General features: G+C 32.2%; 4 protein-coding genes across 4 annotated transcripts; 1 reads left to right on the top strand and 3 right to left on the bottom strand.

Moving 5' to 3' along the window:
• LOC109362705 lies at positions 667 to 1,403 on the bottom strand. The gene has a single exon (XM_019608694.1). The coding sequence runs from the start codon at positions 1,322 to 1,324 to the stop codon at positions 872 to 874; it is 453 nt and encodes a 150-aa protein (XP_019464239.1). The 5' UTR covers positions 1,325 to 1,403; the 3' UTR covers positions 667 to 871.
• LOC109362700 lies at positions 8,104 to 10,360 on the top strand. The gene is made up of 4 exons (XM_019608681.1): positions 8,104 to 8,713; positions 9,022 to 9,102; positions 9,665 to 9,804; positions 9,895 to 10,360. Exons 1-4 carry the CDS (start codon positions 8,396 to 8,398, stop codon positions 10,142 to 10,144), a joined length of 789 nt encoding a protein of 262 aa, XP_019464226.1. The 5' UTR covers positions 8,104 to 8,395; the 3' UTR covers positions 10,145 to 10,360.
• Positions 10,641 to 12,952, bottom strand: LOC109362692 (spermidine synthase-like). Its single transcript, XM_019608669.1, has 9 exons — positions 12,754 to 12,952; positions 12,599 to 12,675; positions 12,392 to 12,514; positions 12,009 to 12,113; positions 11,827 to 11,899; positions 11,492 to 11,563; positions 11,156 to 11,354; positions 10,910 to 11,036; positions 10,641 to 10,827 (listed from the first exon to the last, which is right to left on the bottom strand). The coding sequence occupies exons 1-9, from the start codon at positions 12,929 to 12,931 to the stop codon at positions 10,771 to 10,773; spliced, it is 1,011 nt and encodes a 336-aa protein (XP_019464214.1). The 5' UTR covers positions 12,932 to 12,952; the 3' UTR covers positions 10,641 to 10,770.
• Positions 14,072 to 17,695, bottom strand: LOC109362683 (serine/threonine-protein kinase HT1-like). The gene is made up of 6 exons (XM_019608657.1): positions 17,245 to 17,695; positions 16,408 to 16,529; positions 15,121 to 15,317; positions 14,844 to 15,018; positions 14,519 to 14,653; positions 14,072 to 14,416 (listed from the first exon to the last, which is right to left on the bottom strand). Exons 1-6 carry the CDS (start codon positions 17,576 to 17,578, stop codon positions 14,210 to 14,212), a joined length of 1,170 nt encoding a protein of 389 aa, XP_019464202.1. The 5' UTR covers positions 17,579 to 17,695; the 3' UTR covers positions 14,072 to 14,209.

Below are 17,764 nucleotides of genomic sequence, written 5' to 3'. Positions count from 1 at the left end.
TCATAAGGAAATACTTAACATTGACAGGCAAATAATAAATCATTTCACGTAATATTAATTGCAAGTTTGGTGTTGCGAATAAGCCAAGCAAACACACCTCCCCCACCGTCCACCCACAATAACTTTTAAGTAATAATTAAAAGGAAATTTTGTAATTATAAACCTTTCTCCCTTCTCACGCCATAATCATGTGGTCACCAAAAAACAACAAATTGGGTTAAAGAATTTAACAATTTTTACCCAATCAATATATTATAATATATAAATTAAATGCCAAACAATAGTTAACTCTCCCAACGGATATTTTTTTCATCCACAAGACTCGAACTCGGATTCTTGCTTAAGGGGAATCAATCATGTACCACTTGAGTCAACACTCATTGGTATTACCAAACAATATATTAACAATAGATAGACCAAATCATTAAAGATTCAATTTATTGAACAACGCTTATTCGAGACAGCTACACATCCCAAAATAGATTAAATTCTAGGGTTAGTAAAAAATTAGTAATACCAAAGATATCTTTTCACATTTTTGGATAAAGAAATAATCTTTTTCAAAATTTGTAGCTGACAATCCTAACAAATATCACTCTCAACAATTAAACATGGTTTTGATAAAAAAGAATAGAGTTATTATAGGGTATAAGATACTCTTTTGCATGTATATTAAAACTAGTGAATCATTATATACACATAAATGCATTATCATATGACTCTTAGGTGTGTTATGAGTCATGAGCATATAAAAGAAAATATTACAATAAAATGATAATAATTGAAATAAGCCCAAAAAAAAGGTGAGGCGCCACCCACCCTCTCTCTCAGTCCAGCTCATGATATGCATTTTCCAGCTATTAACATTTCCTCACACCAAAACGGTAACGTCGTTTCCACGCTCCGTCGTCACTGTTTTCACGCTCGCAGCTGCATAGCGCGTAGAGAAATTCCGGTAACCGTCGTGTTGAGAATCCCCGTTTTGCCCCTCGTCGAAATTCAATGCGTAACTCAATGGATCGTACTGGTAGTTAGGAATTCGCTTTCCGCTTCTGTTGAAGCTCCGAATGAAGGTCTTCCACTTCGGACCCGCCACTATCTCCGACCACTGCCGAATCTTCTTGAACGCTCTAATGCCACGTGTCCACCACCGGTCACCGCCGGTGAGGCTGGATTCGTGAGAGCGAGGTGAGAAGGAGGTGGAGCGAACGCGCTCCCACCATGAGGAACGCCGTGGAGCGAAGCAGCAGAAGGCGAAGCGCGTGTCACTGTAGATGTTGTTGGAGGATCTATCTTGGTTTGTAGGAGTGGATTCAAGCTCCATTGACACGTCAGCACCCGATGTTATATACGATGGTTTTGAGATTGAATGATTTTGAAGAGAACAAGAGAGACTCACTCACCTATAAATAACTAACACACTTTGGTGTGTTTTATAGTATTATTATGATATGTGTTTTTATGTGTGAATTATTTAATTTGAATATTTGTTATGGTAGTTGATCTTATCTGTTATATATTGCTGAATGATACCCAAAGATGAATTGAGATCTGCTGTCCTCAACCATGTCTCGAACCACGTTCCTGACCAATCACAATGAAGTAAAACTGACAAAGTTATAAATATTTAATCTTTTTTAACTGACGTGGCATAATATAATTAGTTTGTGACAGAGTTTGGGACAGCAGATCTTTGTCCCCCAACGATATATAAGGAAGCTAAGCATTAACCACTAACGAGTAACGAGTGCCCACAGATAACACAAACAAAACACGTCACTCACACGGATTTCTCATTACATGCATATATGTCCTTTTTGAGACCTAACTCTTCATTCAAGTCACTGCATTCTTTGTGGAGAGTAAAATTCACCCAATATTATCTAAAAGAATTCAATATATGTAATAATCTTTTTATCTAACTAGGATAATGGAGAGGCAATTGAATGGTTTTTTCTTTGTTTTCAATGATAAAAATGTAATTTCATTGTAATCAAATGAATAAATATGTTGTTAAAAGTTGAATTTCCTTTTATTTTTTTGAAGCATTTATTTCTCAGATAATTCTATCTCCTTTTTGTCCCTCAATAGCAGTGTGAGGATGAGGACTACTTCATGTAAATTATTAGAAGTCATTTATAAAATTTCACAAATCTTATTTCGTTCCACAAGCAAAATTAGTTGTGTCTCTTTTCTCCGCGTATCATTATTTGTTTGAACCATAATACCTAGAAAAAACACTAATTCATAAACCTCCAACACCATACGAATAGCATCACTAATAAGAGTTTAATAAAGCTTAAATTTTATATCAAGGATGTATAAATATTAATTCATTCTATGCTACTTAGTAACTATGGACCCATCCGAATTTAAATAACACCCACCAAATTGGAGGGCCCAACGATGTACAATAATCAAACTACTATTATTTGCTGAGTCAAACTTACACCCTTCTAAGCAAAGGTATTTTTTAAAGATCATAAACTATACTGTGATATGCGGTCTTATTAAAACTTATCTCCATAAGTATTAGGTACCTCAGCAAAAATACCCTGCCCACTCAGAGAGTTAAGTAGCTTAATTCGAGATCGAGTTAGTTTCTGAGAAGTGTTGCGTAAAACAAAACAAAAAGTAAATTGAAATGATAATTATATCATTCTATTTAGATTTGTAATGACATTTTTATCATTCAAACTAAGTCCAATCTCATAAATGAGTTGCTTCTAGTAAAGATTATTACAATTTACAATTTAAAATGTAAAATTACCATTTTAGAACAATAATGCAACAACTAAGCCTCATAGTTTAAGTAAGGTAATCTTTAAAGTTTAATTCATGTAGCAAATACAGAACCAAGCAACATTGAGTCATCACAAGGGTAGGTAGTATTTATAAAGCTATTATTTATTTAATTTATGTTATAATTCGCTAATAAATAAAAATTAAAAATGAGTGATATATAAAGTGATAGATACTTTATGAGAACAAATATAACTATAATACAATAAATGTCAACAACCTCAGCAATGAACAATTGAAGATTCCTCCTAAAACAAAACACGGCTAAAATAGAATGAATTGGATCATTGATTGGAGACATATATAGAAGCATGTAAGTAATTTCTGTCTCATTGTATATAGAAAAGCATTATGATAAAGCAATTATAACAGAGCATTATAATATTATTTGATATACCAATTTTCAATTCATGTAGTTAATTTAACTAATGAAAATAAACTTTAATTGTTGTTGTATTGCATATTGAAAAGTTGTTTCAAAAACAATATTGAAAAGTTAGATATACCTAAGGGTGGAAACATGATAGATTATACCAGACTTTGCCTTAAATAGGTCGAACCTATATAACATATAAGAGTTTGAGTCTGGTCTGTTAGTCTGTTTAATTTTTTTCAAAGCCTAGGTCTGAACTGTTTAAAAGTCTGATCTGACCTTTTAGCATGTTTAAAGACTTGATATACTATATGGTCATGAAATAGGCCCTGATATCTATATTTGAATGGACTAATATGCCTACTTTTGGCTAGGCTCATCTAACTCTAATAATGAAAATATATTTTTGTATATATATTTATATTAAAATTACATATATAATAATATTACTTTATATTAAAATAGTATAATTTCAACATTGTTATGTAATTTAACTAAATAGGTCAATCTATTAAATTTAATAGGCCTTTCAAATGGTCTGGAATCTGACCTGTTAAACTAAATAGACTTTTTAAAAATCTTGAGTCTGACTTATTCACAAAAAAAATCTAATATAACCTATTATAAATCAGGTAATAAACTCTGCCTAACCTATTTCCACCCTTAAATACACCATAAATAGAATTCAGCAAGCACTAGAAGGAATTCATATTTGATAATGGAAATATGTGCTATATAAGAATGGTTCCTTCAAACTAATTCGATGAAATTGAGGAAGTGCAGAGAAATAGTTAACCAATCAAATTTCTCCACTTCATCAAAATTATATTTGAAAATGACTATACTCCTTCAAACGATCATTCTTAACGACATTAAAATATTTGATTGAATGCATCTAGTGGGAGTGTAGTAGTTTTAATAAGTAACAATCATTAACCATCAACTTGTTGATATAGTGATATATGGGTATGCTAATTTATTAATTAAATTGTACATTAATGAAATTAAATATACATATATTTTATAAGAAATAATGTATATATTAACACTATATGAGTTCTAGAGATGAGTCATTGATATCTCCAATTTTTTTCCAACATTACAATACTTTTATAGTTAATATTTATTGTACTTCTTGGATATATAAAATTAATCGTATGAATATTGGTTAGATAGATCAAGTTACTAATTTTATAAGCAAACTAGTAGTATATCCATGCATTTGCACGGGTGATAACGTATTTAGGTAGAATGTATTTAAATAGTACAAAGTAATTTGTTAATTAAACATTTGCTAATGATTACCTGATGAAGTTTGATGTTTATGTATCAGTTTGATCCAATAGAGTTGTTGGCAAATAATATGGCATAGAACCTATTGTATGAAACAAATAATAAATAGTTATAAACAAAATTTATATAGTACAATTTAAGATAAATTGTAGAATACTTGGTAGAGATTTTGAAAGATTTCTTTATAAACCACATTTGTCGTTGACTTTAGTGGTTTACCATCCTTATCATGAATTAAAATCTTCAATCCCTTCTTGCTTTTAACTCTTGAGATAACACATACAATTGACCATGACTAAATACTGGTCTAGGTAGATATAAGCCTACACTCTCTAATGATTGACCTTGAGATTTATTGATTGTCATAGCATATGAAACAACTATAGGGAATTGTCTTCTGATAAGCTTGAAAGGCCATGGACATTGGGATGGTGACATTGACATGCGATGAATATATATGATATGTCCAACATTTTTACCCGACATGATTTTTGCTTCAATCACATGTTTTGCCATTTTAGTGACTACCATTCTTGTACCATTATACAATCCTTCTGACTGGTCTATATTCCTCAATAACATGATTGGAGTTCCAATTTTCAACTTGATTTTCTGATTAGGGAGACCAGATGTTGAAAGGGAGTTTAGAAATTCTGGAGTTAGTATGTTGACTGCTTCAATATCATTAGCATCAGACATATCAATTGAATATGAACTTGAGTATTCATTTTCCTCGCCTATAGTTATACATTACAAAATTTATTAGTATAAGTCTATAAATATATTATATAGGCGAAACAAAAATTGAAGAGAAATAAAATAAATTTACCTGGAATTATGCTTAGAACATATTAATTGATTTGGTCAACAATCTCAATTGTTAATACAAGTATTGTTCTAGATTACAGAAATTGTCCATCCTTGTAGTGAAGATGTAAGTTTGGATAAGTGTTGGACACTATTGTATCAATTGAGTTATCAAAATCAAGAATCAAAAGTTTCTCTGGAATATCAACTTCAACACAACCATCGTTAGGCTATGATAATTTTCCATCCCCAACTTTTAATATCCATTCTCAGAATTCCTTAATCTCTACATTGTCATTATTTTGTAAACTCATGTTCTTTGTAAGATTCAAAATTCTACATTGATGCCAAAGATAGGATGAGTTAATTGTTGCATGTACAATATCTGAACGATACCCTCTTGGAATCACTGGCAAGATTTGTCTAAAATCACATCCGAAAACTACAACATTTCCTCCGAATAAAATTGAGTCATTTGTTGTTGTACCCATTATATCTGCAAGACTTCTATCAAGTGCCTCAAAGCAAAACTTATGTGTCATCGGAGCTTCATCCCATATAATTAACTTCGTTTGTTTCAGTAAGTCAGCAAGTTCAGAACCTTGATGAATGTTGCAAATAGAGTTCTCAACACTTGGTACATGAATTTTGAATTTAGAGTGTGGTGTTCTACCTCTGGTAACAATAAAGAAGCTATACCACTAGAAGCAATAGTTAACACAATCTGTTTTTGAGATCTCAACGCATATGTTAGAGTTCTCCACATATGGGTTTTATCAGTTCCTCCATAACCATATAAGAAAAACATGCGTCCTTGTTGTTGTTTTACAACTTTGATGATAGTCTGGAATATTTTAGATTGCTCGTCTGTAATATATGATATAAACATGTAGAAATCAATTTTAATACTACATATAGATTAACAAACAATAATAATAGGAAAGCGATTGGACTACCTGTGAGAGATTGGAAAAGAAGATTGAAGTTTTCCTTTAATTCAGTTGTATCATAATTAAGTTCTTCATATATTAGTCTGTTGCTCAATTGACTTGTGACATATCCATTTTTGATATGGCATTGGAGGATAATCTTTCAAACTTCTCCGATTTTGTTCAAGTAGTTTCTCAATCTCCAACAAAATTAGATTTTGCAATTGTTCATCACTAAGCACCAACCCTACAAATGGTCAAAAAAGTTGTATATGATATAATAAATTTACATAAAAGAAATATAAAATATATAATTTAAATATAATTATTGTATACCTTGATTATTAGAAATATTTCTTTGATTGTAAAGAATTCCATCACATAACCATTCCCATGTTTCTTCCCAAACTTGATCTGGTTTATTCATAGAGGTTGATAAGAGCATTGTAACAAATAATTTCCTGAGGTAGAATCTAGAACCCCAATCTTTGGCTTCTCTTAGCGCTTCAATATATTCCATATCATCCTGAACTAAGCCAATTGCAAAACATGCATCTTTAAATGTAGGATATTGAATTTTTGCCACTGTTTTAATATCTTCATAACTTGTTGGGCCCTTAACCACTGTCAACACCATCCTAAGATAATATAGGTCATCAGTGCATGGAGAAACCCATATTAGTCTACCAATTGTATAACCTGATTTTCTTGGTTTCCAAGTCCTACTCTTTTTCACATAAACAAATTTTGACACATATTGAGCATAACATAGATTTCGACCTTCTGAATATTGTTTATTAGCTTCCATCCATGATGTAAACATAGACTTTGATACTGTTAGTCTTGAAAGTATATTGTCAATATCATCATGATCATTGAAGTAGATTGATTGTTCTCCTGGAAGGAGAAAATACAATCTTTCTACTGCAGGTTGTCTCCCATGAATAGGAAATCTAAAAATCCTCCAACATGCTTCTGATGGTGATATATATTTACAATCAAGATATTGTTTAACTTCATCAATGTTTCATTGAGTTTGGGATCCACCATTTTCTGTTGTTTCAATAACAGCTGTGATCCTATCATAGCCTTTGTTGATATACTTGAATAAGTATTTAATTGAAGTACTTTGGTTGCACCACTCCATATTAATGTGTGTTTCATATTTCCTTAATATTAATGTGTGCTTCATATTTCCTTACTTGAATAAAATGTTTCACTTCATCTTATATAGTATGGTAAAATTATTTGTTACATTATTTTATTATTTTAGACTCAAGCAGCAAAAGTTTGTCCTTTCTGTAAAATAGCACATAATGTTTAACCGACTTCTTTAAAACAAAAAAATACTAAGATTACAGATTTACCCATAGAATTGCCAAGTGTCAAGGAAAGAAGAAACCTATTCAAGGGATTACACCAGCTATATAGATATAGAATAGCCAAGTCAAACCATTCATAATAGTTTTGGTTCATAGCCGATTGAATGAGCAACTTGAACAAATTGGGTGTCTAAAGTTAGATGAGTCGATCTAATTGATTTTAATAACACTACATTTATTGCTATTTGTATCTTTTGACTCTGAATCCTAGATCCGTCATTATGAATGATAAATAATATACTAAATATATATAAATCATTACACTAACAATATATAGATATTACACATTTTATAAGGAGGTTGAAAAATTTATAAATACTTTTATTTATGTTTTTGTGGTAGACCACCATTTCAACATACAACAAAGGTGTCATCTACAGCAACATTTTGGTACATTAAGTGCGGTAGACTAAACTGAATTCATGACCAAGAAAAAAACAACTCTGGTATTTTTATTTATCACAATCTAATTACATCAACTATATGTTTTCTACTTTCTATTTATGAAGCAAGACCAAATAAAAACAAAATAACTAACACTACAATACTTTGTTCCATTTTCACCTTATATGGAACTTAAGGTAATAACAGAAACCAGTAACAAGTATACAAAAGAAGTAACATCATAATATTAACCTCCCACACCTACCCTTTTGAGATAACTAGTTAGTGAAACACCTCAAACCTGTGTTGGTACTTTATAGCTACATCACTTTTCACTTTTCATTTTTCTTATTTTCTCTTTGGATCTTCATTGATCTAAGGTGTTTGAGTTTGAGTTTGAGTTTGAGTATTGATTGTTATAGACCATGCCAGGACCTGGTCCTCACATGATGTATGCCATGGGTTCTGGCTTGGGTCTTAGCAGCATCAGCAATGGTAGGTTCAGCCCTCATCATACACTAACTTACACAGTCAATGCATTCTTTGGACCAGATATTGGTTCATTCTCTGAATGGCTTGGTTCACTTTTTGGTGGTCCTGCTGATTATGTAGGATCTTCACTTGCAGATCTTATACATCATCCCTTTTATTACATCCTTATATTGGGTTTTCCACTCTCTTTTCTCTACTCTTGGATATCCTCTTATCTTATTCATACACACCTTCTTGATTCTGTGTCCAGGGTTAGTCACACTTTCTATCTAACCTCATAATTACTTCTCATTGAAATGTTTTGCATACTTTAGAAAGTGGAAATATTACATAGAAAAGTGGAAATATCTAACCTCTATTTAGATCACTAGCTTTGATGCTTGAATAGTATTGTTTTTTTGTGTGTCTATGTGATCTGTATGATTTGGAGTGAGAAATATGAGTGATGAAAATGAATGCATAGATGATAGATCCTTACCTTTTGAGAAGTTGAGTGAGTAATACTCTTGATAATGACACTTACTATATCATTAACTGATTTAACTTGTTCATATTGCAGGTACCTCTTACAAGAATGCAATGCTTTTTGTTGATATCAGCTGGCTCTTTTACTCATTTCTTCCTAGATCATCTGTTTGAGGTAAACAGAAACACCACTCACTATGTTCCAAATCTTTGTGCATTTGCTTCTACTAATTTACCACTTAATTTTGACTAATTTTAAATGAAGCAAAAACATGATTTTACTCATCAATTAGTTTAACGATGTTAGACCAGACTGCGACCGGGGAGCCTCAAATCTCTGAGCATGAATAGGGAACATTAACTGCAAAAGAATAACAATACTAGTAAAAAGACATTGAATCAGAAATCCGGCGATTATATTAGGCCAACGAGGGGATGTTAGGTTGTTTGCGCTTTCTGTTTCCTCTTAAATGTTATTACATGTGATGTTGAAATAAACACTAGCTTTTGAAGTTCTTCATTCAAATGAAGTTCTATACTTCTAATGGCTATCATTTTGATGGCAACTAAGATAGCAACTTGGAACTATGATGAACTTTACTGGTTTGAAAGTTATGTAGTTGTGTCCAAACTCCAAAGGGAGGTCAAAATTTGCAGCCACTTATAATAACTCATCCTGAAATTTTAGTCTTACATTGTCACCTGATATGATTACACATTATCTTCAAAATATGAAGGAAAATGGAAAAACAACCATGTACACTTGGATTTTGAGCACTGGATGGTGGGAAAGTCGAGCACCGGTTAACCCGGATTCCGTTGTTCTAGTTGGCTTATGTTGTGTTTGCTTAATTGGCGGCTTCGTCTACCTCAACAGGTATTTGTTTTTGCAATGTCAACTATCTAGTCATATTATAGACACAGCTTAGTTTTTGAAATATGTTCTGTCTCCTCCATCACAATGCAGAGCAAATGCCACAAACTCCATAAAGAAAAAGTCATACCAATCAATGCTACTTATATTGTCCATAGCTTCCTTATACTGCTTATGGTGTGCAATCCAGATATACTGGATGAAACCTCGTCGTCCGGCAGTTGGTGAAGAAGCCGATCTTGGTGTTCTTGTGTTTTTAGCTATATACTTCTTTCTACCATACAGTTTGTGTATAATGTCCATGAACACAAGAGACCTTGACACAAATCAAATTCCACTTTAAAAAGTTTTACCATGTCAGAGATAGAATCTTGCTAATAGTAACTTATATAATCACAAACTACATGTAGGTTTATTTTGAAGCATCCATTTCTTGATATTGTTAGAATTAGAATCTTATGAGTTTTGACCTTTCAGGCTTTTGCCTTGCTTGTATGAATGTACCATAAATGTATCTGTAGTTTGGAATTTTAACTATGTTTTGGTACTGATTTTTGTAGCTATTGATAATCTTCATTTTGTCATGATAAATCTCAAATTCTTGAAACATGTTTAACCTTATACAAATGTTTGTGAACTTAGTGAGGATGTACTATAGGATTATAGATCTCTTACCAAAAGATCAACTAGGTAACTCAGTCCTCATTAGCAGCATTTATGAACATACATCAGCATGAGAGTTCTAATTGTTGTGGCTGTAGATTCACTCCTATAACCATTTTTTTAAAAAAATTGGTCCTTAAACCGAATGTTTGTTAATTGCAATACATGATTACTAATTAAGAAATAATATCAACTTATCATTATTATAATTGTTCTGCATGGGAAAACTTCCACCCCTAAATATGTGGAGAATGACAGTGCAAAAGTTAACAGCAATTCCTTAAAACTACTACTTCATCGATATCTTTAGGGATCGATACCCTTGTCTACGAAAGAAGGGAGACAGAATGCAGCAGCATGGATCTGCAGAAACCAAAAGAAAAAGAGAAAAAAGGTGACATAATAATAGGTTAATCCTTGAGCTAGAACTGTTTCAAAGGGTTACCTCTGAGTTATAAAACTTAGGAGGTGTCTTTGCCACTCCATTTTGCCCTGGTTTCAGTGGATTTATTGGGTGTTTGAAGTCCACTGTAGGCCCCTCAGTGGAGCAAAGCATGAATCCTATCACTCCACTGGTAAACCAACAAAAACAGAAACATTCCTTAACAAAAAATCCTCATAATAATACCCTATTTACTAGAAATAACTAAAGAAAGGTAAACATGAAGTTAAATAAGAAATGCATGCATACCTTGCATATGTAGGAACTGTGGTCCAAGCATAGTTAACTGAGCCTTTGAATATTTTCTTGCAATTTGCTATGGTATCTGGAATGACAAAGTCCTTATGCCAAAAGCTATCTGCTGGAGCCGAAAGCACTCCACCGGGGCGAAGAGCCTTTGCTACTGATTCCAAGAAGCAGTCATCTGCAAGCACATCTGCAATAGGCCCTGCATGACATTGAATTGTTTCATCTTTCATGTTTCTGAACTTGATTTTGTTCCTTGTAAGCCAAAATAATGAGAAGGTTTTTTCTTCTATAGTTATAGCTGCAGTTTTAAATTGACATAAAGAAAGATGTTCTTACCCATTGGGTCGAAAGCATCCAATATGATAGCATCGTAAGTGCCCTCGGGAACAGAATTGATGAACTGAATTCCTGCATACTTGTTAGAAAAGTTAGTATGCAGATTAAATCAGTGATCCATTATCATATTCAACTCCTATATTTCCACGCCATTTTTTTACAATTATGTTCAAGTTCGTGATCGATAACGTCTTTCGGATGCTTAACAGGTTAGTCATGGATTTGTACATAATAGTTTAGGCAAAAATATGGTATAAAAGAGTAGTATTAGATGTAAAGTTTTTTATCATGTTTGTTTGGAAGTTACAAGATAAGAAACAAAATGGTTATTTTACCATCCATGATATGAACATGCACTCGAGGATCCTCATAACCAATTGCTACATTTGGGAAAAACTTCTTATAAACCTGAATCCTCACACAAGAGCATAAAGAAACTAGTTATTCTTAAAGAATATATTATTATAAGAATGCAAAATATGCACAAGAGGTTAGTGATGTGAACATGAATACTCACATCAATCACCATTTTATCCATTTCACAAATATCAATATGGTCAATAGAAGAATGTCTAGATATTTCTCTGAGAATTCCACCATCTCCTCCTCCAACCAGCAGAACCTGTAATGTTCATTGTTTAACATTCAGGAATGTCCCGAACCGATCAAACTTCACGAAATAATATTAAAATATTAATTTCTGTTTTTATAATTTTTCTTTTTAAATGAACGAAGTTTTCTCGTTGGGCTTGAGACACCAAGTGGGACATAAATGTGTACATTTGATCCTCATCCATGCAAAAGAACAAAGATTCTCTCTAATATATAGGAGAGAGACTTTAACACTTTATTACCATTATGGTATATCTCAACTATGTATAGAGTGAAGAAAAAACAAACCTTGTTAGGATTGGAAATGGAACAAAGTGCAAGGTGAGTAAGCATTTCCTGGTAAGCAAATTCATCACTCTCTGTCAACTGAATATACCCATCAAGAATTGCAACCTTGCCATGGCTGCATGACTACACAATACAACCATGTCATTTTGTCTTAATTGTCATTGAAAATGCAATAGGAATAGTTAATAATATTAAAGCAACAAGTACCTCAAATACCATAATCTCTTGTAGTTCTGATTTCCCTTGGAATATAACCTTATCTATCTTATATATATGTGCTTCCCCTATACCATAAATAAAATAGTACTCTTATAAAGTGATATAAACAAGACATGTAACATGGAATTAAGAAGTAATAGTACCATGCCATGAATTATCAGCATACCACCCTGGAAATTCAAGAGATGTTCCCTTAGGTACTCTTATGTATTCTTGTTCCTCATTATTTGTTGATGATGTTACATGGTTTTGTTGGTCAACATTGTCACCTTCAACTTGTGAAACAACACTTGTATCTTTTGATGTTTTCTCTTCTTCCATGCTTAATTCTCTACAAATTGGAAGTGCTCATGATCATTATGGTATATTGGTAATGGACTCTTATATTACTAGTCTTTAAAAAAAGGTGGCATTTTATTATTCATTTTATGAGTTACTATTTATTGCTATCAAGTTACTATTCATTTATTATCTATATTAATTTATTCATAATAATATGACAATATAATAATATTTTATTAAGTAATATTAGAATGCATTGTTTTATTAAGTAATATTATAATATATTATTTTATTACTATTTGTATTACTTTATTCATTGCATACTTGTATTATTTGATTATGTTAACTTTTATTTAATAAAAATATATAATAATACATTGTTTTTTTTCTCATTTCATATTTATATTGTTTTTATTTGTTAAAAATACTATTTATTTTGTACTTATTTGTAACAATATTGTTGGGAAGTTGGTCCAACATCTCATGCATCATTCTATTAGGCATGATATACATGTTGGCGAGAAATGTTCAACAATATTGACAATGAATTAATCAATCAACGATTTCAATATAAAAAATTTAATAGAGTTTAATTATGAAATATATAATTTATTTGATTAAATATATTTAATTTTTTTTTAACTTAACATTAATATTTTCATCTTTTTATAATCAATAATATTTATTATTTTAATTTTTAACATATTTTCACGATCTACTCTATGTTAGATCCATCACTCAAGATAATACATGAAGCATCCATGGTAGCCTCCCTTCACTTGACTCATTCATAACACTTAATCACATCAATTATGATGGCAACTCTATAGCAATAAAACTAATGAGTAGTTTTTTGATTGGTTGATAAAAATATATTTATGTTAAAAGTTTAATTATCAAGTATTTTTCTGACAAATTACAACTGATGACAAACAGAATGACACAATTTGCACGAGAGAAGATGTGCTTCTTATAATTAATTAACACATTGTCAAGCTGAAATTAATGCACATATCCACCAAACCCAAACCAAGGGGAAGAAAAAAAAAAGTGTAATATATATGATAATTGAAAATAAATAATGAACTTATATTATATAAATTTTGTACAACTATCAGTGCATACATCTTTTTCTCAAGAAAAAATGTTGTAAAAGAAAATCAAAGGTGCAACTTTACATATTCAAGTCATTGAATGAAAGAATAAAAAGTAACGCACAGATTCATCTATACCCACTACTATGTATTCCTATGATTGTTCAAATACTAGTGAAAAATCACTATAACTCAATTTTTTGGTGGACTAAGAATAAAAACATCAAGGCCCTCTACGCTTGTGGAAGCAAAGACAACCTTCTTGCTGATCCGGAGGGATCATACCTCCACCTTTTGATGTGTCAATGGCCTCCAGCATCGAAACTACCTCATCCATCTCCGGCCGCTTATCGGGACTGGCATCCCAGCATTTCTTCATTACATTTGCTAGAGAACTTGGACAACATCTTGGAATTTCTGGTCTCAGATTCTACAATTCCAACAAGAATAATAAAATCATTATAGCAGAATCATTGACACTGAAGAATCTAGTACAAACATGCGCTTCTCGGAAGCGAATATAGTGATATACCTGGCGAACAACTGCTGAAGTAATCTCTGAGAAACTTAAGTCCGGATACGGCATGTCACAACAATATGTTTCCCATAAACAGATACCAAAACTGTACACATCACATTTCCTGTTGTAGGGGTTGCCATTTAGAACCTGTTAGATAAATAAAGGATCATTTGTCAATTACCTAAGCTTTCTCTTTGATCAAATCAAAAACTTACATGTTCTATCTCAACTCTTTCTTTTCTTATTCACATGTTATTTGCTACCACATTAAGTTCATCTTTATGCTAGTACAATAATATCAAATTTTCGAAGAATTTACAAGGTACTAACAACACACCTCCGGAGCCATGTAACCAAGAGTACCAGTCTCCCCGGTCATATCATTAGGATTCGATGCCTCAACACGAGCAACTCCAAAATCAGCAATTTTGACCGTGCGTGACTTATCCAACAGCATGTTCTCTGTCTTTACATCTCTGTGGACAATCTTCTGAGAGTGAAGATAACTCAGCCTGCAAAACCACGTAAAATCGAGTTTAGCAGTTATGTATACAAATTATGAGATAGTTATTGTTCTTGATTTGCTACACCACACAATTAAAATAGATACATACCCTCTTGCAAGATCAAGTGCTAGCTGGATGACAACCTTAAAAGCTAACTTCCTCCTCCTGTTCTTTATTAGGAAAGTTTTCAGTGTACCACCAGAAAGATACTCCACAACAACACAACACACGTTGCTCGGCATGCCGATTAGGCCATTATCAGTTTGTATCTGTAATTCGGCAGACCCCATTGTTGCTCCTATGAACTAAACATGGTAAAAGTAATTTGTTTTAAGAGACAAGGGAAGAAAAACACTTGCAAAAAAAAAGCATAAGACCCTTTGAAAATAGAGAGGAAAAGGTTAATGTTCATTTAGAGGGGAAATTAGTAACAGACATATAAAGTTATCAACTATCCCGAAGAACAGATTCACCATAAATTGTAGAAATATCAAGAATAAGCTTTCATGATAAATAGTTTTGAAAGAATGTTGGTAGGTTGATTTATTTATTTATTTACAAGCCTTGTTCAAGGAGATGGTGATGCTGAGCCAAATAAGAAATGCAAATTCATATGTTTGAATCCTCCAATGTGAAAGACTAGTTCAAGTTTAGAGCACTCTGAAGTTGCAACAAGTAACATACAAATGAAACTATCTAAATATGAAGTAATCAGTATTCATTCTTAAATCAACAAAGACATGTATAAACAAACTAACATGGAGATTAGAGTTCTAAGTTGCAATTATACTGCAGCGAATATTCTAAGGAATTGAAGGCTCTGATTAATCTATTGCAAATTAAGTATCACAACAATCTCATCATATATCACCCATTATTGTCAAAATATATATATGAACTAAAATTTGTATAATCAATAGAATCAGAGACAACATGAGGAATATGTATACCTCAAAAAAATAAGAATCACTTCTACATTGCTTCCATAAAATTCCTGAATTTCTTAAGTTTCACAGATGATAATTTGTAGAATACCGTTACAGCAGGCAACCTGCACACCTCATGATCTTAACTAAATGTTCGTGAAAATAAAAATATCATGAAAATTGCCCTCGGCAGGGAAAAAGAAACCGCATTCCAAGATAGCAAGCAAATTCAAGTTGAATGTGAGTAGAGGGAGATGGAAAAAGGCGGGGATGACTTATTTTAGAAGGAAATCCCTGAAAACTACACAACTCAGCATCCTTAAGCATTAATCAGCCTTGAAAGACATCACATACAAGTATACAACAACAAAGAAAGTATAAAACAATATTAGACTATGCTTCATGCCTACTACATTCAAACACACAACAATAAACAATAACAAACAAAAGGAAAGAATTTGAAACCAACCTTAGTGACATTAGGATGATCAAGTTTATGCCGAACAGCGACTTCCTGTATAAACGCTGTCCTCAGGGAAGCAACTTCGGCATTGGTTCTTTGGCCTTCTTCACCCCAGTCCAGCAATTTAACTAAGCGCGAATTCCGCAGTCAGAGTTAACAGTGGTTAGTGAAAGCAGAAAATAAGAACATCAATTCTACCAAAACAACATTAGTAACCAATAACATCTTATATATAATTACATTTACCACACCATAAAACCAACTAGGATGACATGAATTTTAAGATGCAAAAAAGTTATTGAAATATATTTTGAACTATATTTTGGTATTTGGTTGACATTGTATTAGGCTAGTTATAGTTATAGCTAGTTTAGTGGTTTTAGTTAGTTAAGCTTTGTTTCCATGTATATATTGTTTACTTTCATTGTAAACTATCATTCGTTCAATTCAATATTCGAATGAAATTCACATCCATTTCTTACTCTCCAATTTCTAATAAAAATCATCCAAATTATTATCATTATTTGCATAAATTCAACCCTACTCCTGATATGAATCATGAACAGAATGGATCCAAAAAAACTGCCCATCACTAAATCACTGTAAAAGTCAACTCTTTTCGAGATAATTCAGACAAATAAGGGAATTGGAGGAAATTAACTTGGAAGGAACAAAAAAACTGATGAAGAAATTAAGAATTTTTTAATAATTGTTTGTAGTTAAATGAAAAAAAAAACACTAATTTGAACCTTGGTGGGATGGGAATTAAGCATATGAATCTGATGAGTAAAATTGATCCCAATAAGAACTAAAATTAAAAAAACAAAGAAACATAAAAGTTACCAGCAACATGTTGAATATCATAGATACCACGGTGAACAGTGCCAAAAGTGCCACGAGATATAACGCTCTTGATGATTAGTTTAGAAGGTTCAATCTCCCATTCCTGCTTCTTCTTCTTCTTCTTCTTGATGGCACTTCTAAATTTAGTAGCAGAAGGAGGTGAATTACTAGCACTGCCACTTGTGTGTACATGAACATGATTACAATCTTCTTCATCTATTTGCTTATTCTTTTCCATTATCAACACCTTGTTCAGATGCCTCTCTAGTTGTTCATCTATGCTCTTCAGATCAATCTGATCTGCTCTTACAAAACCATCACTGTTTTCTTTCATCTTCTTCTGATTCTGAACCTCTTTCAACCCTTTTTCTTTGTTTTTTTGGATGTTGGTGTTTCAGTTAATGATGTTGTTGATCATGTACTTCTTCTCTTGCTCTTTTTCTCATCCATGTTGTGGGCACATGAAATTGCCTACTCTTTACGTGAAATGGTGATATGCAGTTCCATTTTTTGTGTCTCA

The sequence above is a fragment of the Lupinus angustifolius genome, chromosome LG01 (genome assembly GCF_001865875.1).
Source record: "Lupinus angustifolius cultivar Tanjil chromosome LG01, LupAngTanjil_v1.0, whole genome shotgun sequence".
Classification (NCBI taxonomy): domain Eukaryota; kingdom Viridiplantae; phylum Streptophyta; class Magnoliopsida; order Fabales; family Fabaceae; genus Lupinus; species Lupinus angustifolius.
This window is presented reverse-complemented; position numbering and strand designations above follow the sequence as displayed.